General features: G+C 33.2%; 1 protein-coding gene across 2 annotated transcripts; it reads left to right on the top strand.

Moving 5' to 3' along the window:
* The first annotated feature begins 563 nt into the window (after positions 1 to 563).
* On the top strand, positions 564 to 26,187 carry LOC130445202 (inactive CLIP domain-containing serine protease A8-like). Of its 2 annotated transcripts, none has more exons than XM_056780745.1 (6): positions 564 to 1,040; positions 13,506 to 13,600; positions 15,290 to 15,549; positions 17,722 to 17,937; positions 22,546 to 22,756; positions 25,875 to 26,187. In XM_056780745.1, the coding sequence occupies exons 3-6, from the start codon at positions 15,290 to 15,292 to the stop codon at positions 26,094 to 26,096; spliced, it is 909 nt and encodes a 302-aa protein (XP_056636723.1). In that variant the 5' UTR covers positions 564 to 1,040; positions 13,506 to 13,600; the 3' UTR covers positions 26,097 to 26,187. The 2 variants fall into 2 exon arrangements, with proteins under 2 accessions (XP_056636723.1, XP_056636722.1); XM_056780744.1 differs by lacking the exon at positions 564 to 1,040 and adding an exon at positions 9,424 to 9,488.
* Positions 26,188 to 27,761: the final 1,574 nt, after the last annotated feature.

A 27,761-nucleotide genomic window follows, 5' to 3' on the forward strand; every position in this document is an offset into this window, starting at 1 on the left:
ATACCTTCTTTCCCGAAACAGAATAAGCATTAAAAATTTTGATCGCTTTACCATGCACGACCTGTACAGTAGAGCGATTTTTTAGCAGCATCAGAAGACTAAAAACATGGCTAAAAAGTACCATGGTAGAAGATCGCCTTAATGGTCTGACCATGATGAGTGTACACAGAGCTATAATAAATAAAAACCTGAATAAAATTAATGATAAAAAGATTAAAAGTTTTGCAAGAAATTCCCGCAGATTTTAATTGAATATTATTTTTATAAAAATAAATAACTTTTACTGCGTTTGAAAGTTTGATTTAGTTATTGTGCTGTCGAGGGCTTGTGAAGCTTTATACATTGATATTGATATTAGAACCGTTCTTATTACAATCGTCATCAGTAGTCATAGAGGCGGTTCAGGCAGACAGGCAGACATCCGGTCCAGCCGCTCTGACCGCAGCGCTAACCGCAAGTCGAAAGCAGTGATAACAGCGTTTACTATACTACGTGTAAACCTTCTAATTAAGATACATTAATTAATCAAATTATTTAATTAAACAATTTAATTGCGGTGGAACTGAAAGTTTTAGACTTTTGTGTTTGAAGGATTTTGATAATTTTAGCACATCGCGCGTCAAGCATCGTAGATAATGAAGGTCTTTCGTGACAGTAAGATCCGCATTCGATAATGAATATACTTAATTGTCCGCTCTGTATATAAAATAAATATACATTTATCATGCAAACTGTGGGTATAATGAATTATATTCCGCCTTGTCTGGCCTGTATGATAACGGCGAAAAGGGTGTAGTTACTAGATTATCCAGGTCGTCAAAAAAGTTACTAAACACTCTGTATAAATAATATTAAGAATTGTGCATTTGTTGTTGAAGTGTATAAAAATTATTTTATCACAAAGCCACGGACGATAAGACCAACGGTCCGTGCTGAAAAACACTTTATTCGGGTCGACGAAGTGAAAGTAGACCGTGTCTTTTTGGAAAAACAAAACAGGTGCGTGTGAACAGGAGCCATTCTGAAGCATGTTTAAAAAGGTAAGTCACTTTGTTAGGCATTCACAAGTATTTAAGACAAAGACTTCCAAAATGTAACGCTTCATGCTCTCGACTGTACCAGGCGTTCATATTTTTTATCCATAGTATTGCCCCATTGCCCCCCTTATCATAAACTGGCGACGCCCTTGGTGAAATACTATAAGGAGACATTGGGATACATCTCAATGGCCTATCCTAATCGTTCATTAATGCACACGTGTTTAGTCATTGCTGCAGCTTTTATCAGATCAAAAATTGAAAATTCAGAAAGGTGATTTTAGCAGAGCATTGTTGAATAGCTGATCGTACCAAAGTAATACTCTATTAATAAATCTTTAGATGAAAATGTAAATTTGTGAAGAAAAACATATGAAAATAGTTAAATATTTGCAATATAAAATATGAGTAATAAGAGCTGGAAAATTTTAAAAACGTAAGTATAAATTTATAATCGATAAAATAGAAAGAGAGAAATAGAGATTTTGAAAAAGGATTTGGTTCAGGACGAATGGATGATATTGATATTATCAACCTAACATCCTACATAATATAGTATCCCCTTCAAATTTTTGTACTTTCTCCGTCTCTGATTTAATTTGATTATTATCAGAACGAAACAACCCAAGCGACAAAATTGAAGGATGTTCTCATTTGATTAAATTATTAGAATAAACAACATTTTCCCATTATTATAATATAATTTACTATAAAGGTCATTTTTTTGATTATTTGTATAATTTTTGTTAATAAATGGACTTGTTATTTCACCTAACAAGTGAATTAATCAAGAATATTTTATAAACAATACTTGTAACTGAATGAGAGTTTCAACATAGTGAAATATTGAAAAAACCCTAGAAATTGACGAGTTGAAATTGTTTCTAGTATGACATCCAAAAACTTTACTGGTAAAAGCAGGAGCTGTAGCTCTAGAATACAGCGATGTATGTACATCATGTTAATCAAGAATCAAAATCACTTATTAGGCGGTATCTTACATACCTATGTAAGCAGCACGAGAAAAGCCCTCGATAACGTACAAATACTAGATTACTGGAGATCATGCATATCTCACCCATCTACACCTGGTGATAGATAGATTAACTAGTGGAGCAATTTCCGGGATATCTAAGAACAGATAATAAGAGAATGAAACATGGAAACAGAGAAAATTAAGCATCGAAGATGGTTTACCACCATGTTAAGCAGACATTAAGATTAGGAACTCATATTTTTCACACTCCACAGATTTTTAAATAATTTGTCAAAATAGTCCAATGATTTTAAAATTTCTACCTAGGCGTCTAAGCTCTCTTTTAGATAAAAACTGCTGGTAGTAGATCAGTAGGTATTTTACAGATAGAGCTATGTTGAAGTAAAGACGTAAAACAGGTGAATCTGAAGTGATTAACTCTGCATGGAGGTAGTCTTCAAATAGTTATTTGCCCCCTACTTGCTAAAAATAAAAGGCGAAACACTCTGATGGTATTCTGCATCTCTGTATTTTTGATATAACGAGTAGAACATTTAAATATCATTGGATAACTAAATTCTTTCGGTATGACGTTAATGCTTCTTTAGCTAGAGAGTCTACAAATTCCGCAGAACGTACAAATAATGGAAAAAGCATACGAGCACCAAATACACATAGATATGCTCTTAATCGATTATCAACAGGCCTTTGACTCAATAAAAAGAAACCATTTATTGACTGCACTAGAACAACAAGGTATAGTTACAAATTAACCACGATTACTCTACGCGATCTTCCATATTAACACCTAGAGGAGAAGTTTTTTAAAATAAAATGCGGCAAGATGTAGACTTGGATTATGCGGTGCAACCCCATTAAGTGCGTTAACAGGTTGAGTGCCCACTACTCCGATCGGAATGCAATGGCATCAATCAACGACGCCCACTACTTTGATCGGAGTGATCTGTTTGCTCAAATTTTACATACCAATATGCAGACGGAGTTAGCGAAGGTATGTTGGAGCTGCTCCGGGGCTTCCTTCTAAATTTTTTGTGTCGCTGAATAAGGATGCTCAGCCTGAACCTTCTCATAGACGAAGAACTTTTGCAGTGTTTAGAAGTTAGCAGTGATGACAAATATTTGTCCGAAGTCTGAAGATGAAGATTATCTCTACGAATCATAGGCAGTAATTCAGATGCAGATGGATATAATGATGACCACTCCGTAGGAAATCAACTCGTCCATCTCCGATTAATTCACAAGCAAATTTCCAGTGGACAAAAATAGGTACATTAGAACAATTCACGTTCAAAAAAAATCAAGAGGGTCCGGGCAGAGGCAGACCTATAGATTTTTTCAGCCTTATAATTGACGACACTTTTTTATTGCAGACCAGACAAATGATTATGCTATTCAAGTTTTTCTCAGCAGTGAAACATCAGTCACGTATCACAAATTGAAAGCACGTTACGGTTCCAGTATTGAAAATTTTCATAGGTCTGCTCTTTCATAAAGGTACTATTCAACATACACTAGTAAATAACTACTGTAAAACGGACCCGCTCTTCAATATACTCATTTTCCGGAAGCATATGTCAAGAAATAGTTGCTTCTCATCTTGAGGTGTCTACACTTTACATCTACCAGCACTAGAGCTAACGATCGTCTAGGCAGAATAACATATGTGGTCGACTTTTTCAATGCAAAGATGAACAATCTCTGTTACCCGGGAAAAGAATTGTCTTTAGAATAATGTATGGTATTTCGAGGGCGCTTACAGTTGAAACAATACATACAAAATAAACGTCATAAGTACAGTATTAATCTTTATATGCTTACAAAACCTGGATTAGTTCTGAAATTCCGCGTGTATGAATGTTCATCAGATGAATATGATAGAACTGGACATACCACCAAAGTAGTTAGGCATTTACTTGAAGAATAGTAAGGTCTAGGACAGGCGGTATACCTCGACAACTTTTACACCAATTGCATCAACACCCTAAGAAGTGACCGTACAACCCACAAGACGTCATTAAAGCGAAATTAAAACGAGGAGAAAACGAATCTAGGTTCTATAATGGCATTCATATTAGAAAATGGAATGATAAACGCGACGTCAATTATATAAGCACTGAACTTGTCAATAAAACTGACATTTTTAAGAATAAAAGAAAAAAGAAACTGAAAAACCTAAAGCTGTTCTAAACTATAATAACTATACGAGGATGTATTAATACCTAGTTACCCTAGACCAGTTCCATGCATAAACAAAATATTGCGTTACCATAGCAACGAACAATAACTTATTACAAGTGTCAGTGTAAAGTTTGACGTCAAAAAAGTAAACCAGAGTTGCACAATAAATTAAAAGAAAAAGATTTCCACCGAAATTGTGAAAATAGAAAAATTGGAGTATCGAACCATCATCAAGTACCTATATTTAAAAGGGTTAAGAGGGAAGCAGATTTACGAAGATAGGCTTAATACCCTTGGTGATCAATGTCCTTCGTATGCGACCGTAAAAAATTGGACTGTAAGCTTCAAAAACGGTAAATTTTCCATTGAAGATGATGACCTATCGGGAAGGCCAGTTTCTGTGTCAGTCGTCGAAAATATCGATGCAGTTCATGACATGATTTTATCAAACCGTTGAATTGGGCTAAAACGGATATCTGGAACACTGAAAATTTCATACGAACACATTTATCATATATTTCACGTCAATGGATGAGACTTGAGTACATTTCCACGATCCAGAAACAAAGCAGGAATCGATGTAATGGCGACACTCTGGTTCTATAAGACCTAAGAAGTTTCGTGTACAAAAATTTGCTGGAAAAGCTCTTGCTTCAGTTGTTTTTTTCGGGATTGCCATGAAGTAATCATGATTGATTTTTTGGATAAGTGTGGAACAATAACTGGAAATTACTATTCGACATTACTGACCACTCTACGGGAAAAATTGAAAAGAAAAGACGCGGAAAGCTATCCAAAGGTGTTTTCTTTCTGCAGGACAACGCTTCTGCACACAAATCTCATGCTGCTATGCAAAAAATTCGTGATTTAGGGTTTGAATTACTAGAACCCTTATTCACCAGATCTGGCTCCGTCCGACTATAATTTTTTTTGAAAGGTCTAGAGATGCTGCAGGTTCGCTGTAATAAATGAATCAATTAAGAGGAGAATATGTTGAGTAATAAAATATTTTGATTGTAGGCTGAGAATTTTTCAATATATCCTCGTATGTCAGGAATTAATCGCCAAGATCAAATGTTCTCGTACTATCCGTGTAATAGAAAAACGCAGTACAAGAAATTTTTCATTCATGTTTTGCAAATGAGTTTGACTATCTACATAGAAAGTACTCTGGTGGTCGTCGCCTTCATTTTTATGAATTTCGCCTGGAGGTAATAGGAGACCTGTTAGACCCAAGTGATGATGTAGTTGTCCGTCCTCCACATCAAAAAAAGAATCCGAACGCTAGAGTGTACTAAAGAAAAGGCGTATTGAAACTAAAACAATATCTATGAATTAATGTAGAACCTGCAGGCAAAATAAAATAAGGAAACAGACGACGTTTGAATGCAAACAATGCGCTAGGAATCCTGTTATTTGTGTAAAATACTTTGAAGACTCATAAAAAAATATAGTTTTTGTCTGTCTGGTATTTTCTATATTTTTGCTACTTTATGTGACTATACCATAAATTAAGCATGTGACTTTCTTTTGTAGGTATGAGATCTTGTTACCAGTCTACTTTTTCGTTATGTTTTTGTTTGCTTTAAGAAAATTTAGTTATGTTGTTTCGATTTTTTTTTGTATACCTCATCTTTTGTTACCAGATTAGTTCTTTTGTGTTGCTTAAATAGATGTTTTTCGAATATTGCTAAAATTTATAGCGACTCTGGTCGGAGTGTTCGGCACCCAGTGAAAATATTAATACCTGACGCCGACGACTCCGATCGGAGTATCTTTTTTTCTCTAGTGTGAGAAAAATTAAGGAAACTATGATTTACATGATTTATGGCATAAGTAAAGGCAACAAAACAAATAAAACCTAATGGCGTCTGAGAGTACCTCAAATATATGGTCGGCAGTTAACCTGTTAAGCAGTTATGATTATTATTATTATTATTATTATGCGAAAAACTTATGCACTACTCAGTTTAGGGCCGGTATTATTTACCTATTCCGGATACAAAGTATCAAAAGGATTAGGCTCGGTTTACATAATGAACTTGCGCACTGTGTGGCAAGTATTCAATATTACCTTCTGGATGTCGGCGAAGGTGTTTTTCGCTAATCCCAGTTTGGCGATGCTACCGTCTAGGGTCTTAAGCTGGACGCCAGTTGCTGACATAATAACTGGGACTATTTCCATATTTTTGCTGTGCCACATCTGTTTAATCTCAATTGCGAGATCTGCGTATTTGGTCAATTTCTCCTGGTGTTTGTTGAGAACGTCATGGGGACTGAAGGGACTGAATTGACTCTTCTATCAACCACCACGATGTCAGGTCTGTTATTCGTCACCAGTCTATCCGTGATAATGGACCTATCGTAGTAGAGTCTAAAATTGTCATTTTCGAGCATCCTCTACGGCTGGTAGTTGTAATACGGTGTATACGTATTGAGAAGACCGAACTTGTTAACCAGTTTCTGGTGGATGATGTTGCACACTTGGTTATGACGTTGTAGATAGTCGGTATTAGCTAACACACTACTAGTAGATATTATATTATGAATGGTCTCTGATGTTTGTTGGCACTTTCTGCAGCTATCAGATTAAGTGTTCGGATCGTTAATAATATTTTATTGTATATTGTAGTTATTCGTGTTAATAACTTGATCCTGGATAGCCACCATGAAGCCTTCGGTCTCTGGAAAGAGATTGCCGCTAGTAAGCCATCTGTTTGAAGCTTTCTTGTCAACATGTGGATGGTTGAGATCATAATGATGTCTACCGTGTAGTACCTTTCGTGACCACTGTTCCAGCTTCTCGGTGTCCAATAGTCAGATTCTGGCGATTCGAGATTGAGTGATAATCCTTATCCGCTTTGAATATAATCCGGTGCAAAGCTGAGACTTCAGATTTAATATGAAAGAATTCACGTAGTTTCATTACCTGTCGAGGTTAAGAAGGTCAATCAAGCCTCTTCCGCCCTCTTTTCGGGGTAATGTTGTTCTAATAGTGGATGATTCGGGTGGTGGCTGTTGTTCTTCGTCATCATTGTTCGTGTCAACCACTGAATACCCTCTAGCTCTGTTTTCGTCCACTTCAGGATTCCAAAAGAGTACGTTTAACCAGGTATGGCATAAGTTTTGATTGCCTGGACTAATTTGCTTGCATTTAATTCGGATTGCATAAGTGACTTCACTCTTTTGGTGTATTGATCCTGGATTCTAGCTTTTGCCTGCTTGTGATCCAGCAGCTTAGCCTGTTTAAATCCTAGATATTTGTAGGTTTCTTCGTTTTCCATCGCCTGTACAATATCTCCGTTGGGAAGTTGCACATCTCCGTTATGATAATGCCTTTCTCGATATGTAGTCTTGCACTTAGACTTTGTAAATTATTATTATTATATTGACCAGAGGGAGAAAGTGAATTTACACTATTTGGAAGAGTAAGAGTATCGGTTCATCACTCTTTATTTCTATCTACTTACTTTTGATTGGTGTTTCATGTACAGACTTAATACTAAAGGTCTAAGGTCAAAAGAGATTAGACGGATATAGAGAATGGTATTTCGATGTTCTTTCTATCTCTATTAGCAGTTAGTCCTAACTTGAATAACCTCCCATACCTTGCTCTTTCTTTAATATATACTCATTGCCATTAACATGTGAGGACAGTTATAATTACTTCTATGACAGCATTCGTGTATAGAATGTAGTAAAAGAAAGAAGAAATATTAAAAACTGAAAAAACAAAGTTGGAAAACTCACATTATTCGATGAATCAAGAAGAAATTTCAGCCGATTTTTTTTTCTAGAACAATTTGATGTTATACTAAATTTATAAGATAGATTTCACATCCAATAATGCAGTTTTACCTGTGTCTTTTCCATTTTATTAAACTATTACCTGATAATTGGCCTATTGACTGTATATAGTAATGCCAAAATAAGTATTAAAAAAACTATCAATTATTAATGCAAGCAATTAGATAGATGCTAACATATGTTATATAATTTAACTGTATTTATTCATAGGCAATACTGTATACATCTAGATCGAACTGGTGGTATAACTCCTATAATGTAAACAAAATTCATATCAAATTACTTAAAATATTCTAAAATAGTTACGCTATTTAATATACGAATAATATTCACTATTACATTTATGGTAAATCCCAAATATACAATCACAAAACATGGAAATTCCAAACATTTCAATGACCCTCAGCATATTCCGACAAAAAATATGTGCTAAGTATAAAATGCATGTTCTAATAATTCCTATAAAATTATAAATGATTAAATCACAATTTACATTTCCTCAATTACGTTAGAAAATTGATTGTATGAAAAATAAGAACGCTATAAACTTTTCATAGAATTTAATTTGTTTATACAGAAACCGAAGAGAAGGAAACGAGGTAAACACAAGAATAAGGGAGCTAAATAAAAACCATTGAGAATTCACAAAAGGTATGGAGAAAGACATTTATGTAAGTCAAAGATACAATGCGCAGTAAGTACCAGAGTAGTAGGAAACATCGTTGGGAACAAGAAATTGATCACATACAAAATAAATATAGAGGAGATAAAGACATAAAACTATCAAACAAAAAGATATAAAACATTGTAAAATCCATCAAGAATAGACAACCCACTATGATCATATTACAAATCTATGCTGGGAATATGCCCAGTTGTAAAAATTAAAAGAAAGATAATTATTCAATAGAGCAATAATAGTACTTTTTGTATAAAGAAGAAACGAAAAGTCCATTTTTTCTGTGTTTCATGAAAAGGATCTTCTTATCCTGGACATATTTCAGAACTTCGTCAAAAAGTTCTCAATAAACAAAGTGCCGGGCCAAATTTTTCGACCACAAACTTATGTGACGTAAATAGTGAGAAAATTGAAACTAATAAAATTTCCATCTGGGAATCATTCCTAGCCTATGACGTTTCAACCTTTGAGTTTTCTTTGACTATTGCTTCAAAACCTGATTCTTATATTATACGAAACTCACGAAAAATACACCAGCTATTTAAGTATTCTCTTAATAAATTATTTGAAATGTTTTTTATATGATAATGAATTATTGTCGTGTCCGAGATTCCATTATTCAATTAATTATCGCTAATAAGGGCTAATCTTTTCAGCTACAGAATAATTTACAGAACTATGAAATGCTTATATATAAATGTAGATGATACTACAAAGTAATTATTAGTGTCCATTGAAAATATGGAAATAAACCTATTTATAGTTGCAGTTGCAGTTGCAGTTACTGCTGGTACGTTTTTAAATTAAATTAAAGCTTTTATTTAGTTTTATCGGTTTCGTTGCAAAATCTTGCAATTTAAATTTGTTCCAATTCCCGGTTTCCGATTGATATGAAATTTCGCATGTATGTATAAATCGTTGGAAAAAAACTTCATTCTGTTTGTTATTAACGTGAATTATTTCTTATTGATTAATTTATTAGATAGATGACCCAATACTAAGATGAGTACGTGCCGAGGGCTGAATGGTATTAGGGTGTATAGATTTTTAATATCACTAATGTTGCGCCTCAGGTTACGTGGCGAACCCTGTTGTACTGAAACTCTTATCCCTCTACAATGGACCTCTTGGGGGGATGGATGATTTTTGTCTTATACTCATAGGAACAACACGAACAAAAAAAAGCTACTATACAAAGAAAACGACATTTAGAGAAAGCGAAACTGACACGACAGAAGACAGAAGATTGCTAATGAAAGCGATGCCCACAACAAGCACCGATTAAAAAAAAATAAGTTTAGCAGTAGCTGAACAAAGAGAAAACGAATTGTTATAACAACGCAAAAATGGGCAAGATAACGATAAAATACATACACAAGAAAGAAGAAAACATGAATTACAAGAAGAATATACGGCAGAAAAAGACTAACCAGAGGAATTTGCAGCTTGGTAGCTTTGAGTGATAAAAACATTTTGCGATAAAGTGTGTAATATTTACATGAAGAGGTGTTATCCCCATCAAGTGACCAAATATAAAATTAGTGCCACATCTCCTACTTATTTTCCACGAGAATTACACGAGAATAAAGAAGAACTGATGCTGTGTTACCGATCTAAGTATCACGTAAGTAAAAGTTCGTACCTCGTTCTAAGGCATATTGGAACAGCATGGGCCGTGGAAACGCGCCTTATTGCCTTATTTCTCGAATAATACCGTTTTAAAATTGTAAAGTTTGTTGGCTTATTTGGATAATATGGATTTCATGGCCAAGTAGTTCATTTTGCTCAAGATTTTGTCGAGGAATTTATTTTTATGTTTGACTCTTATAGAGGGAGCTAGTTACACAGTTCATACCAAGTAGTATTAAAATAACTTTTTCAGTATTAGATTTATTGAGCAAAATTTCAAGTGAACTCAAACATCATCTAATTTCACACCAAAAAGATACACCTGATAAAACTAGATACTGCGTACCGTTTTCGGAATATTTTTATTTGAAAATTATGAAGGAATAACCGATGCTGGTGTAAACTATTGATAAAGTTATAAATTATTATTATTAATTAGTAAGCATTATGTGAACTGTGAATTTTTTGTCGCGTAAATGAGACCCCATCGATAAAACGGATAGATTTAAGAAAATTGAGACTGAGTGCTTTCGTTTCACAAAAATCCAGTCTAATTAGTACAGGATCTTGTTTTCAAAGTTAAATAAATATGGGCACTGAGCTATTTGAGGCATTAGTAACAAACAACAATTTGATGATCATGTATTGCGGTTTCAGGACTCAAACTGTTGTTTGTTCCATACTAAAGCTCCCAATAGCTGAGTACCCATAAATATTTAACATTGACTTTTACACGGCAATAGCATTTTCTCTGAGTTTGCTATGGAAAACTATCATTCATTGACTGTTATGACGTTGCGTCAATAATATAATTAATATAATCAAAATGTACTCAAATTTTGATTATTTCATACCAGCATCGGTTATTACTTCATAATTTTCAAATCAAAATATTCCGAAAACCCTACATAGTAACAAGTTTTATCAAGAGTATAAAATTAGATGATGTTTAAGTTCATTTGAAATTTTGTTTAATAGATCTAATATTGAAAAAGTTATGTTCAATACCAATCTGGTACGAACCGTCTAACTAGCGCCGTCTATGAAATTCATTGGATGTATCAGCTTCCAAAACATATTCGTATAAAATTTCAATACAATGTTGCCAGTACTTTTTATTCATAAAACACCCTATATAACTATGGAATTGTGATTGTAGCATAGCATCTGAAAAACTCTTGTTCTACCTCGCAAGTATTGTTCAAAGCGCTGTCCAAAATAATCAAGACTTTGTACAATTGGCAATCTTATGTGGCTTTAAGCCGAGATAGGTCTTTAGCAGGTCGAAGAACTTGACTGCTCCAAGTTGACTTCGAAGAAACCTTGTAATGCATTAAAAGGAATGGATAGAATGAGAAACGTTACAAATAACTAACTAGTGATTACAAAACTAATTTAAACATTATTTTACCCAACCACAAAGTGCACAAATCAGCAAATATGTGAACGTACTACGGACTATATAATTAAAAAGCTTGTAAGAACGCTGCTACGAGCTACGTGGTAGTGAATCTGGAATCCAAAATACTGACTAGTTAAAAAAAACTTTGAAGAAGAGAAAAAAAACCTCTTTTAAAAACAAGCTTATATTATTTGTTAATCAAATTTATTGAAAATTAAAAAATAATCTAACTCTAATAAGAAATATAACCCTTTGTAAGTTCATTGTAACCTTTAATTATAACTAAGCTTCTTCGTCTATTTTTCGTATATAACACATAACTATACATATATATATATATATATATATATATATATATATATATATATGTATATATATATATATATATATATATATATATATATATATATATATATATATATATATAAAAACTAAACTAAATTAAACCTTACACTTCAATTATTAAATATTAGTATTTCTTGCATAATGTACTTCCCATTTCTGCTATTTCTATTTCAGAATAATCTTAAAAAGTATTGTTAAATGCCCATAATTTGAGTTATTGTTATTCTCCCTTGTTCAACTGTCACTTTAACGCACTTTTCTAGTCAAAATATATTTTTAGATCTTCACTGAATGTTCCCATATTTACAAATCAAATTTTATTTTTCATGCACTAGAAGCGAATTTCATTATTTTTCCAATCTATATACTATTGCTCACAGCAATTTTATTAGTTTGGAAAATCATGATATTGAAGACATGTTTTATAAATTGAATTAGTTAAATATGATAATGTCATCGTTACATAAAAATACCTCTCGTTTCCGCATATATATTTCCCAACTTTGTACTTTGTATTGACATCTTCAGGTAGAGATCGAAAAGATTTCCGGGACTCGATGAGAAAATTGATAATATGTATAATATATATACATATATATATATATATATATATATATATATATATATATATATATATAATATGTATAATACGTGACAATAATACTGTAACATGAAAGAAATTTTTCCATACGATTTTGTTTCTGAGCTATAAGCCTTTGAAGATGCAAAATCAAAAATTAGATTTAAATATATTTTCTAAATTATACATTCCAATATTATGAATTTTTAATGGATGATTACGTATGTCCAGTGTGTTGAACGGAACAAATAATTTCACACATTTTTCGATTGATTTTTTAACAAAAAATATACTTATATAGCATTATTTTCACTTCAGCTACTCATTCCCGAATTTTTTTCATCAAGTCCCGGAACACTGATATACTATATATAATGGAGAATATTGAGCCCAAAACAATAGCTTGAGGAACTCCACAATCCAAGTTTTGCGGTTGATTTATGTACTTACCAATTTTAACATATATTGTTCAAATATGTCTGCATACGTTTTAATGAAACACATATAAAGCCCAAATTGATGACTTTCAATAATCTTGATAATTGATAGCAACAAAGGCTTCAGCCAAGTCAGAGAAAATACCCATACAATAATTTTATATCCTTTAGGTAACGATATGTCTACATTTAGCAACTTCTGCACATATTATTGCTCATTTAATATTTTTTGAAAAGTAATTAAATTATTTCAAAAATGACAGAAACTCAAGCTCCATTTCGGTTCAAAATTATAGAAGGGAGTACATCCCTGCTATAGTGTTCACATTGTTGAAAACTACTCTTCAAACTGTCTTCGTGAACATTAAATGGGACTTGACATTCACATATTTATTAGTATCATTTTATTTTCAGATTATGTCTTAGTCCATGCACAGCGGTCTTTTAACTGTGCTGTAGCAGCATTTTGTAATGATGTTACCATTGATCCTAGAATCCAAACTGATTGTGTGAGTGAAATTATTTTAAAATTTTATTAGTTTATGATTTAAAGTTACAATTTAATACACTTCCAGCGAACTATAACAAAAAATACACAACCTTACCCAATACATATATCTAGATGTATGGGTAGATTTCTGTAATTTCTTAGACCTTTTTTCAAAGGCAGGAATAAATTAGACGTTTCACGCGTTCTTCAAAATATTACTTGACAATGATAAGAATGTCAAGTAATATTTCAATAAAAACTGCAATAGGTCGAAATGTAAAATTTTTACTTGTCTTTAAAAAAATAAATTTGTCTTGATAATACCAAAAATTTCTTTCCTTTCTGCACATCTACAGGTATCAAATGAAAAATACCCGAGTTCGCTACATAAACTGGTGGCCGTTAATAACGCACCTCCCTTTATTTCAATATCAAAACCTAAAATGTTAATCTCTTGAGTTTCTTTTTTTTTCTATCACAAAAAGTTAAGGTATCTTAAATGTTAGCAATAAAATGTAGCAAAATTTCTTAACTGTTTTTGTGGTTTTTTAAAATTTCAATTTTATGCATATTTGAATGTTTCTTACATTCTATTGTTGTACCAACTTGTGGACAGCAATAATTCAAGTAAATCGAGGTCTATTAAAGCCGAGACTATTTAAAGAAAAAATGAATAGAGTTAGGCAGTTAAGTGAACGCGAAGCTGAAAAAATAGCCGAGTTAGTTGAACAGGGACAAGGACGTCCTTCAGTTTTAACTCCTCGAGATGATCGTTTTTTGCAATTAAATTAATTAAACTAAGAGGTCCAGATGGACCTAGACCCGCTCTTAACGCAGCAAGATACATAACTCACATTCTTGAAAATCACGTCGTTCCGTTTGGGCCATTTTTTTGGTGATGATTTTAGCTTAATGCATGATTATGCTAGACCACACGTTGCGGCAGATGTTCTGAATTACCTAAACGAAGTAGGAATTCATACCCTGGACTAGCCACCAAGAAGTACAGATATGAATCTTATCGATCATGTCTGGGACATTTTAAAACGCCGCATTCGTCATCGAAATCCATCTCCTCAAAATTTGAATAAGCTTGGGCAAGCGGCATTAGAGGAATGGGAGAAGTCATACAGCACCTAATTGAAGGCATGCTCAGGAGAATGTTAGCAACAATTTCATCCAGAGGCGGAAATACTCGCTACTAGCGTTTTAAAAAAAGGAATATAATTGTTTAGAATGCAAGTTTTATTTTTAAGAAATTTTGGTTTTATCACAATGTTTTTATTTTTATTTTTTTATTCATTAAAAAGCACTCAAAATTACTACACATTTATTATTATTGCGTAAAAATAATTTAAAAGAAGTTAAATAATAGCAATATTAATTTGAATTTATTAAACAAAAATATATTTTCAGAAATCCGGGTGGTGCGTTATTTTTGACCACGAGTGTATTTTCTGTGAGGAGATATCGGGCAAATGCCAGACAGACAGACGGACGGACAAAGCGCTAAAAATTTATTTTTTATAAAAATGCGCTATTTCTAGCTTTAATAAATTCTTTCACATACCAAGAGATTTTAACTATCAGATATAAATTGTTTTGTTGACTTGCGTTATTCATGTTATTGATTATAGTATTATTATGAATTATTGTTTTTCTCTGTTTATTATGTAATATCGAGACAGAGAAAGATTTTGTGTTGTAGATGAATTGTAACCTTAACGAAGATCAAGTAATAACAGGTTGTCCTGCTGGTTATATTCCTTGTAATAATGTTAAATGTGGATTTTCTACAACGTCTCCAACGATATCTAGTGGTCAAGCAACACAAAACGCATACCCATGGAATGTTTACTTACAAGATGCTAACAACGTCAATTCAATGACAAAAGGATATGTAGGAGGAGGTGTACTGATAGACCAATATTTCGTAGTAACAGCCGCTCATAAAATTTATCCCAATGTGTGAGTAATTGCTACAATTCAACTTATGTTTTACACATTAGTTTCTCTACCCCTGTACCTGATAATATTCCATTAATCTTTCTCTAGAAACTCCCAAAATAATAATTGTGGATATATTCAATATAATCTGGACAAAATATTCATATGGTCCCAAGCAATCAACATCCCTGTACCTAATACGTGAAATCTGTACGCGTACAGTCAAACCCTTAATATTCAATCTATTTTTACTAAAGTGAAAGATAAAACACCAATCAATAAATTGCCTAACATAGTATATGGAATACCTTGTTTAAATTGTGACTAAAAAAACATTGATCAGTCGAAAAGATCACTGATCAGTCGGATCGAATGATTGCAGATTATATCTTGATAAATGTTCATTAGCGACTCATGTCTATCATGAAGGATACAATATGAATTATGAATCTGCCAAAGTTTTGACAACTGAAAAAACTAAAAGAAACGTTTGTTTTCAGAAACAACATAATTGCCAAAAATTCTATAAAAATTCAACACCATTAACAACCAACTAACCTCACTTAACCTATAAATTTCAACTTCATTTATAACGACGTAACCTATAAAATTTATTGTCATTTATATTCTATAAATATTCAGCTGCATTCATGACGACCTAGCCTATTGAAATTTATTGTTATCCATAAATTAACCATTCACTACAACTTATTCTTATCTATCCTATAAAAATTCAAAGTCATTCATAATCTAACCAATTTAAAATTAATAAAAGTTCCTATAGTAACCAGAATCAATATTTCAATTAAACTATATTTCCATCAACGTCAACATGTCAAAAGATTGAATTTTGAAACCTATGAATTCAAAATTTACCAAGAACTATTACAATTCAAAACCACCGAAAATCTTAATTAATTATTGTAAGTAAAAATTTTATTAATTTTATACATTCATACACATTTCTTATATTGTATTTGACCATAATTTCAGTCCCAAACGATGAATATATTCGAAAGCTCGATTTTGCTAATTTTGGTCTTAAATTATTTACGGAAGTTCAGGGTTAAAAGGTAAATAAATATGAGAACGCTCGGAATTAAATAGAAACAACAATTTGGTTTTTCCTTGATGTTTTGTCCCAAATTAAATTTCTGAACGCAACCATTATATTTGACACTTGCCAACCAACTATATCTGGATTAATAAATCTAAAATTTTGTCAAAAATTAAATTTCTGGACGCAACTACAATATTTGACATTTGACAACCAACCGAGGAGAAGACTTAGATCGTTGCAGTCAATCAAATGTGCAAAGAGCTACCTCACGTGCTAGCCACACTAATAACCAGAAAGAGACAGATCAAGAAAATAGTCGTATGCGTTCTTTAGTGAGTCAAAATGAAGTAGATATCTTTAGAATGCGATTTAGCGCAACAGCAATATTGGCGACGAAAAATAAAGATCTCGAGAATCTCTTACAAGACAGTTGGTTTCCTTCAAATCAGTCGACACCGTTATGGTAATTAATAACATCAGTGAGGCAATAATCATAAAGGGAAAATACAAAGTAGAGGATGTCTTGATCCCGCGTATACCGATGTTTCCAACGGATTTACCATTTTTCGATTTTAAACGTTCACAATTTCCGGTACATCTGGCCTTTGCGATAACAATAAATAAATCGCAAGGTCAGTCGTTGAAAGTTTTCGGAAACAACTTGGAGTCTCCCTGTTTCGCGCATGGAAATTATACGTCGCGTGTTCGTACGTCGGAAAACCGTCATCTTTGTTTATTAACACACCACAAAACGAAACAAAAAATATAGTTTATCAGAAAGCTTTAAATTGATTAACAGACTGTATTATAACTGTGTGTGTCTGTTAATATATCAAATTGAAACCTTATAAATAACCAGTATTTTAGGAAAACACTGTCTTGTAAGTAAGCAACATCATGTGTAATTAATCGAAAATAATAATAAAACTTCATGCACACCCCGACAATTTTTTATTTGTTTTAATAAAAAAAGGATTCCTTTTCTTTGTTTTAAGTTTATTTTATACAAAAGTTTAGGTCTTTTATTTATCGATTGAGCAGTACGAAGTCTGACGGGTCAGCTAGTAAAATATAAAAAATAGAATTTTAAATTATCATTTAATCACAAAATTATTCATTCCTTTTCATTGTAGAGTATTGAGAGCTCTGTTTGGTTTATATGATATTAACGGGGCACCAGCTCAAACGATTGATGTCAAATCAGTATATTATCACTCAGATTATAATCCGACGACATTGAAAAATGATATAGCTCTACTAAGATTAGCAGAGCCGGTAAATATCGGACCTTCAGCCAACTTTATTTGCCCACCGCAACCTGGTATAGATTACCATACATCAAATCCAGGGTAAGTAATAGAACTATTGATGGTTACTTCCATTCCATTCATCTACACATGAAAAATTGTTGCTCAGGATGTGCAATCCATGACTAATAAAGTATATTGATATATATTTTGTATATTAGTGCAAAATAGACCGTAATGATATTAAATCACATTCAAATTGTCGAATACCTTGTCGCTCATTTGAAACTAACTAGATCCAGTAGATCACAACACATGAAGAGGTATAGGTAATGCCACTACTTTATCCAGACTTCACTCTAGCTCACTCTGATTTTATTGTATATGTTGAGCAAGTGATTCTCAACACACTTGTGGCTAATGGAATACCAGCATTAACAATACAAAAAATGACTTTAGAGGGAAACAAGAAATTTTGCAAAAATTACAGTTTAATTCCTTTCGTCGTATGAATATTTTTAAGGATGGAAGTAGAGATGACTTTCCACAGTTCTCGTGATATATTCATTATTTTTGGTCGTGTTTCAGATATTTATTTTCATTCAAGTTTCACATTGAATTTCACTTGTAACTATGAGAAATAAATTTGCTTATGATGGTGAAATCATAAGCGACTGCATTGCTTTCTACTTTTCTAAAAGGCATGACCCTGAAATAAGAAAATATTTCAAAAGTTTCCAATTCACTTAAATTTCACGACAGAAATTTGTGACTTTACTATAAATGACAAACAAGTTTTGTTTATTCTCCTACCTAATGATCATGCAAAATACAATACCCATATTTTCATAGTTTTTTTTATGTAAGAAGCAAGCACAACACTCCAGTACTTTGAGTGGTGACTTGAGATGCCAACTGCTCTAGGTGGGAATATATTCGACAGCTCGACAGTTGTCCAAGCTTCTGGTCTACTCTTGATCGCCTATAAGACGAATTGCTCTCTTCTGTATTGAGTCGAGCATCCTCGGCAAATGCTTCTACACAACTCCAGAATGTTTTCAAGATCAGTATTAATGGTGGTGATTAGTTGCTGCCTACAAATTTGCGTTTATTTGAACGACAACACCAGTGTGTCATCGTTTGCAGTTTTGTCGAGTGAATCGTTGATGTACAGGAGAAAGAAACTAAGTGATAAGATGTCTCCATGAGAAATACCAGCGTTGACATCAAAACTTTCCGAGGTGTGTCCGTATAGCGATGCCTTGGCTGACCGCTTCTGTTACGGACATAAATCCACTTGAATAATTGAGAAGTTTGTTGTTCACTTTCTCATCATATCATTACTTGCGAGCAGGTATTTCTCGAGACAACAAAGTTTGTACGATTTTTGAGCACCATTTCCGATAAGCAGAATTTTTGTTGTTGACTGCTCTAGTGCAGTTTCCATCAAACCATGGATTATTCTCTGAAAAACTCTTGAAGGCGTAAGGAATATAGACTTCTATACCTATCGAGATATCATGATAAAATAAACCAATTTCAAAATTTTAACTTCAAAGCCCAAACTAATCGACTTTTATGTATAGTAAGTCCACTTAAATCTATTCATGTTCGTCTTGATCAAGGAATATGTGGTAATATTTGTATGGGAACCTTTTACAGATACCTTCCTTTCATTTTCCTGGTAGTTCCTAATAAAATTAAAAATAAAATCTTCTATATTTAAAGGCTCAAGTACACGGGGCGAATTTACAAGCTACAAGCCGGCTTTTTCACAAGCAGCTCGTAAACTAGTCCAGTGTACTCGATGTTCCCGCTCCAATAGCTGCTTGTAAAAACGCTCTGGAAAAAATTCAGCTGCCGGCGATTGAGAGAGTTAGCTTGTAATCTAGCCGCGTGTACTCACAGTAGCTTGTACACAAGCTGCTAGTAGCGTTGGTCTTGAAGATGTCACAGGAGCTGGTTCTAGCGGGAGTTGCAGTTGTAACTAAAGTGATTAAAAACGTGTTAATTAGACGACAAAACGCTAAACGGAAAGTGCATAAGAGAAAAGTGTGGGTGAAACCGTGGATACGAAGACGTACTGATTATGGTGCATCAAATACTTTACCAAAAGAGCTGAAGAACGAAGATCCTGGGGCGAATAGAAATATTTTGAGCATTACAGGTAAGCAGTTTGATGAACTACTGGGAGTGGTAGACGAAATGTTGTCAATACAGGACATGACAATGAGAATGACAATTCAAGTAACTACAAAATTAGAAATAACATTACGCTATTTAGCGACTGGTGATTCATTCAAGTCTCTGGAGTACCTGTTTCGATTTCCAGAAACAACAATATCGAGTTTTCTACCCCATGTACATACGGCGATTTGTTATGTTCTTCGACCATTCATTGAAGTAAGTGTAAATAATTTGTTGTAAGATATTTATTTCTAAGATATTTATTTCATGGAATCTTTTTAAATAATTTGGGAAAACGTATTGATCATAGCTGTTCGTAAAATGTCGTCTTCATCGTTTGAAGAACCAGTTGCGGAAGCCATTGAGTGCGGCGACGGGAGTAGAGAAAAGTTGTGAAAATCTTGTTTGACTGATGTATTTTCCAGTATGTCGAACTTAGCACGAGCTATACTATTTTGAATTTCCTGCTGCAGCAAGATGGCTGCTCGCGTTGGTAGCTGACGGAGTTCACTGGCTATATACTTGCCAAATAGATCGTATGGCTTATCGAGTGGGTCGTGTGTGCTTCAACAATGGAATTGTTCACGATGCCAGGCATACCAGGATCAACAGCGTCGCTTCCCTCTTCATCTTGTTCTCCATTTTGACTTTAGTTTAGGTCCTTAACATAAATAAGTTCTAAAAACAATCTATTTCTTTCAGGTACCAAAAACTGTTAAAGATTGGAAAGAACGTAAAAAGTTATTTCTCCAGCGTTGGAATTTCCCTAGATACTGTGGAGAGATTGATGGTAAACACATTGACATCAAGAAACCTCCCCGTTCAGGTTCATTATACTACAGTTACAAGAAAACCTACAATATCATACTATTTGCTATGGTGGATGCAGATTATTGCTTCACTTATATTGACGTAGGAGGAAATGGACGATCAAGAGATACTGCAGTGTTTACGCTGTTATCGTTGGGGATGACGCTTTCCCTCTAAGATACCTCCCTAAGATCTTATGAAACCTTTCAATAAGCATGGACCAACTGATAAAGAAACAATATTTAATTATCACCTTTTCCGTGCCAGATGAGTGTCAGAGAATACTTTTGGCATACTTGCCTGGCAATTTAGCGTATTTTCAAGACCAATTGAGTTAAAACCCGATACCATCGACAGAGTTGTTTGGGCTGCTTACAGTTTGCATAACTGGCTGCGAAAGACTGCCACAAGGCACTATATGTCACAATAAGCAGTGGATAGAGAAGATTTTAACACGGGAGATATAACACCTGGCGAATGGAGACAAAATACCAACATCCTACATTCAGTGATTAGACTAGACAGTAACAATGCAAGCCAAATCGCTAAGGGATCAGACAAGCGTAATAACTGATTTTCTTTCAGCTCAGTTATAAGTCGCTCAAAACTCTCATTCCTCAACGATTTGTTGCTGTAGTCTTTATCTTTAATGTTCCACAATGTAGGAAATTGTTGGTATACTTGTAAAAACAATTAAATATTACTAGTGTTCCACTTCATTTTCACAACAGGATCTAGATAGGACACTGTAGGGAAACCACCAATAACTAAGCAAATCTTCACAATAACCTAACCTAATTAACAGCAGACGGCAACAAGTGGTTTCAACATGCCAGCTAGTTGGCTACTGAGCAAGTGGGAAGTTTGTGTGTACTTTAGCAGGCCGGATTGTTAGCTTGTAAACTCGCCCCGTGTATTTGAGCTTTAACTGAGTTTTAAAAAAACTGGGTAAAAGAAATGGAAAGTAATTGGTATTTACCAAAAAGTTTTCTCCAGTAATACGACCTCTGTTCCGTTTGCGTTTCAAATTACGCTGGGTCCACGTCGCGCATAAATTCAAGCTGTGTTGCTAAATTTCTGATATTGTAGGATACTGACATACATAAATATATAAATGTAAAAAATAATCCAGTTGAGCGATGACTCTGAAGTATTTACTGTAGAAAAAAATACTTAACTTTTCAAAACTAAAGTTTTGTTATAAATCAATCTTTAACGAAGCAGAAGTGGACTCTTAAAAATGAAAATTTAAATAGAAAATTTTTCATCTTTTACAAGTCATTTCATTTATATAGTCAATATATCGAACTATATTTTCTTGATTTCGGGAGTAAGTCGGCCAGATCGTGAAGTGACATGGAAGGATCAGCCATAGTTGAGAGAAAAAACGTTTGCACGTGTTTTTGGCTCTGTATAACCATAACTAACCTAAACTAAGATAGGAAATACTAAAACAATAATACGATTACAGAATACGAGGAAGGAACAGAACTTACCTCATAGTGAAATAGTTGTGAAACAATACACTGCCTATCAGGCATTCTTAAATGAGCACATCGGGTTTTGGTCAAGACATCGTGGTTACTTCGCGAAATGGTTGGCCAAAGTAGAATATTCAATAGTCGTTTCAATTTCATCGCACTTTGGTCATATCTCTGGGCTTTGGCCGTAAAATATATAATGAGATGAATAATGGTGACTTTAATTTTTCAGTGCAGACAACTGTGTAGTGGTAGGATTTGGAAACACTACCTTTGCTTCAAATGATGCACCTTATGTACATTTGAAACAAGCATTTTTACAAATACAAGCTTATACATATTGCAAAATGGCTTATGATAGTCTCGGACTTATGACTGCAAACTATTTAGATGGGCAAACTGACATTTGCGCTGGAGGAGAGCCAAATATAGATGCTTGTACGGTAAGTATGAACTTCATCGATTAGAAACGTGGAAATTTTAGATTATTGGATAGGAAATAAGCTATTGTTACATACACACAGAGTAATTTTTTAGCTATTCTTCAATTTCTTTAACACAAAGTGAGTTACTTTCATTTACACGGTCTCTAGCAACCAAACGGACATTTTTCAAAATTTAATATGTAATCTCTCAATCTATCTCTGTAGAGCCTATTATATTATTCAACACTTTTGGTTACACCAAGAATAGGTTCTTGATCAGTCTGTATACCAAGTTATTATTGTTCATTATAACAGTCTTCAAGCCCCTATTATTCAAAGGCCAAATTTCATCACTCCCCATCAAAATGATATTTACCTGCTCCCTGTGACCAGATTTTCGCTTGACCAGTTGCTACTGACTGCAATTTGTTGAGGATATCTGTATGTCTGTATGCTATACCCATAGCTCCAAATTATATGGCTAGATCTAAAATTGGATGATCGTCAAAATCTTCAAGGACTCTAATTTAAGCCAAAATAAAAAATATACAGAAAAACTAAAGATAAAACGAGTTATAAAATAAATATATAAAGCCTAATTGAGATAGTTTGAGCACATTTAATGGATGCCCAAGATTACCAAAACAAAACGTGATTACAAATTCAAAATTGCAGACGAAAATTTGAGAGGTAGACCAAGAAAAAAAGGGATAACCTACAACATAACAAAAGTTTTCGAAAAAAATTTGTAGTTCAATTTTAAAACAATGAAGTTAAAAATTCATCTGTGTAAAATCCAGCATTTCTTTTAATTTGTGAAATATTTTTCGTCATCTATAATCACAACTCGGTTCTCTGTGAAGTGACGTTTTCTCATTGCAACATATCGGAGTTCAGCGCAAATGATACATATATTTTGAACATTTCTTCTTTTTTCGATGTTTAACTTTCTTTCTGTTCAGTTCTCGAGTCATGGTCATGTGGGAAATCCGAAATTGGCGAGCCAGCCTTCGAGTTGTTGTTCCTAATTTGTAGTTTGCACATTCTACCAATCTATTTGACTCGATATTAGTGAAAGCTTTAAACCGCTCATTTTTGGAACGTTTGAACATGGTATTCCTTGTTCACATCCACTTATTGTTATTAAATGGTAAATATTGCAATATTCTGCTCTCCGAATATAGCAGTTTTTGACAACCTTCCAACTAAACTGTATATATTTTTTCCACTATTTAACTTTTCAAATATTTAACGTTGTTTTGCCATAGAAATTATATCTACGAAACATTTTTCTAATTCAATAAAAATAACCATCTCACTAAAAGTGTATAGGGATGTACTTATAATCGAAAGCGTTGTATAGACAATGGAAGTATGCTTTATTTAGGTTAATAAAGTATTCTTTATTAAAGTAACGAATAAATTTCAAATTAAAATTCTTGATAGCTGTCTAGACATCAAAAATAATTATTCATATTTTTACTATCAATTGGGCGAGAATATGCCACATATAGTTGTTCAATAACTACTTTGAAATGAGCCAAGGCACATACTGGAATGGTAGTCGAAAAAATAAATCTGATGTAAATCTGTAAATGCTCGAAGAACTTGTTCGCTTTGTTGGTCAATTCTTCTACGTCTGTTAAACTATGAATCAACGCGTTACTGTTTGTTCTAATTGTCTCTGTTGATTTCGTTTAGCTCGTGCCTCTTGCACATATAATCTGTGAATAAATCAAATTGAAATACTTATTTGTGAGAAACAGTGACTCAATCTTGTATTCGCTTTCTTATTATTTGACTAGACTTTCACAAAAATAGAACACGTATATTTATTAAACTCGTACACGTTTCGATTTGATTTAAAACTATTTGCAAAAAATGTTAAGTACAATATGTACAGGTACGATAATGGCTGTTGTTAGCGGGAGCTCACAACACGTGTTTATTTACATGAGAGTAAAAACTGTCTTTTCAGCTATTAATAAAATAATTCACGATGAGAGTAAAATTAACATGAGAATTGCACAGAAAAATCAAAATGGTACGTATAACAGTCACTGCTAAAATCGATACAAAAAGGAAATTGAAATTATAAATAAGAATTTATCGTACTAAAATTATTATATTCCATTGCCATCTTGCAATCTTATTGCGGATCTGTGGATAAAATAAAAAATAACAAAAATCGAGATAGGAAATAGGAGTTGATTGTAGAAGGGTGAAAAATTCAGAGTACTATAATACTTTTTATTCTGTCATGACAAAAAAAATCTTGCTAAAAAAATTAACAAATTAACAAATAAAAAATAGGGGTTGATCGTAGAGGATTCAAAATTTAGGGTTGTATGTATTTTTTAATGCTGTATCATAAAAAATAAGAACAAAAAATTTTATCTAAAAAATGAAAAAATATTTTTAGGGGTGAACTAGCCTTGAGATTTAGGAAATTAAAAATAGATTTGATTCTCATACCTACCTGATATGCACACAAAATTTCATGAGAATCGGTCAAGCCGTTTCGGAGGAGTTCAATTACAAACACCGCGATACGAGAATTTTATATATTAGATTGAAACTTGATCAAATATATGTTTTCTATGGCAACTGAATTTTAAGTTATTTGGAATTAAATTGAAGGCAACGAATTTTTTCCGAAAACTTTTGTTATATACGTTATAAGGGGAAGGAAAAAAAGATGAAATGAAAGATAGAAAGGCACGAAGAAAAAGTTATTCCTGTTTGCAAATCGTTGAGGATATCCTGATGGTTTCAAATTATATGGTTAGGTCCAAAGGAAGAATACCCTTAGATCTTCCAGGCCCCTTGTTTGACCCTATGACACTAGAGACGCGAGGCGTCGAACTTTGTAATGTTACACTTTAGTTTCTACTTTTTCTGTAGAGGGGCATCACTCGTTTGAAATTTCTTTTTAATCAAGATAATTAAGTTTTTTTTCACGAATTGCATTCAAGCTCCGTGAGATAACAAGAAAAAAATAGTAATTCAACTAATTAAATGTTGATATATATATAAATTAGTATGCTGTAGCAAATATTTGGTACATAATTTGATTTATTGTTAGTGCTAAATATGATATTTGAAAAAATATGGTACATTTGTTTCAAATTTCCAGGGAGACGGTGGTTCAGGTTTCGTTTGTAGAAACGTTGGAGCGAATCAATTCAACCTAGTTGGAATAGTACTCTGGGGCAAAGAATGTGGACAAGAAGGTATTCCCGGAGTATATCTTTATTATCCCGCTTTTCTGAATTGGGTCACAAGTACTCGAAACTGTATATTAAGTTCATCGAATTGCGCACAATGTCCTGGAGCAATCTCAACATATTGTAATTGAAATTTTTCTCATTTGTTACAATAAAGTATGAATATATTTAAATCCGTAATACATCTCGCACGATAATTGAATATACTCGTATAGCTTTAAAGATTTTTTTATAAACCTTCTGGTTAAGATTATTGTTATTATCGAACTTTTCCTTAGGGATAATAGAGGTAGGAGGTCTTCCTTATCAAATAAATGAAAGATACTATTTTTGCATAAAAGAATTAACACAAAATCTTAATACAATTCACCACCTTTTATATACTACATAAGAAACTGCTAACTTCAACTATTGGTGTTATAGGCAGACGTCTTATATTACAACACTTTCTCAACGTTGACGTATGTGGTAAAGGTACCTCCCTCTCTACAAAGCTTTTTCACTGTGTGAAGTAGTATTATAAATTGTCTTAATTTTAATAAATGTTTGTGAATTTGCATTCGTTGGAGTCAACTCTTCCAAACATGTAATCACCGCGCATCGCTCGATTCGATCCATTCTGATACTCCAATTTTGAGGTTCTACGATAGACACCCTTCAACATGTTCAATTCAGTCTCTAGTATGAGTCTATACATAATAGGTTACAATGTGACGTGATGAGAAATCATTGTTTTGATATATGAATGGGTCAAGAGCAGGGTATATACCGCACTTATAATGACAACATTCTCATCTGCTTCCAAAAATAATAGACTTCCTGCTTTAATCGGGATTGTTTTTTTAAGATATGCCTAAAAGAAGTAATAATGAAAACACGCATGGATAAGTGGCAATTCTTTATGATTGTCGTTTATTCATATCGAAATCAATTAAAAAAAACTATATTCACCTTTCTAGGTGTTGCGGTTCCAGATGAAATGTAATAAGAGTACTAAATCGTACTAGTAGTTCGAGTTTGATAAAACTCCAGTCACGCTCCTACTTGATATTTAACTAGAGATCCCATTTTAGTTAATCACGAATATGTATCACAAAATATGACAAGGAAATTGAAATAAAATTGTACATTGAGCGATTGTCCACGCTCCGATCTGAGCTCGGATGACGGACAGATACATGAGATGCTGGAAGTGCAGAACGGAAGATGTCTGTCCACTACACTCGTGTTTCCGAGCCAGTAATTAACTTTTTACACGACGTCATCTGAAAGTTGTTCTTTCTGTATTCATTTACATACCGAAAGTTGCGTTTTGAGTGTTCCATGTAGTGAAAATGACAGTTCCGTACTGCAAAACACTTTCGGGACGCTCTGGAGTAGACAACTTTAACTTCCTTAAATGTGACTCTAGCCACTTCAATGTTGACAGTTGACAGTTTCACTTCGATGATTTTGCATAACCTTAAATTTTTAATTTTCTGAAATTATTTGTTTTATACGAAGTTTTGTCTCTAAATTAATGAGTGATGCTGAAAAAGAAAAAAACTAAGATTGACATTGCAAATATCATTAAGTACATTATATTGTTCAATAAATAAAATGTTTATAATTCTCTATTATTTATTTTCTTTCCTTAGTGTAGTTGAAAAAGTTTTGGATCTTATGCGTCGTTTAAAAAATGTTGTGTACGCCGCGTTTGAAATACTACTTTGTTGGACTCATCTGTTGCTTTCAGTGCTTGGCATACAAATAACTATTATGCAGCTGAAACAACATGTATACCTCCCCATGTAGAG

The sequence above is a fragment of the Diorhabda sublineata genome, chromosome 6, assembly GCF_026230105.1.
Source record: "Diorhabda sublineata isolate icDioSubl1.1 chromosome 6, icDioSubl1.1, whole genome shotgun sequence".
Taxonomy (NCBI): Eukaryota; Metazoa; Arthropoda; class Insecta; order Coleoptera; family Chrysomelidae; genus Diorhabda; species Diorhabda sublineata.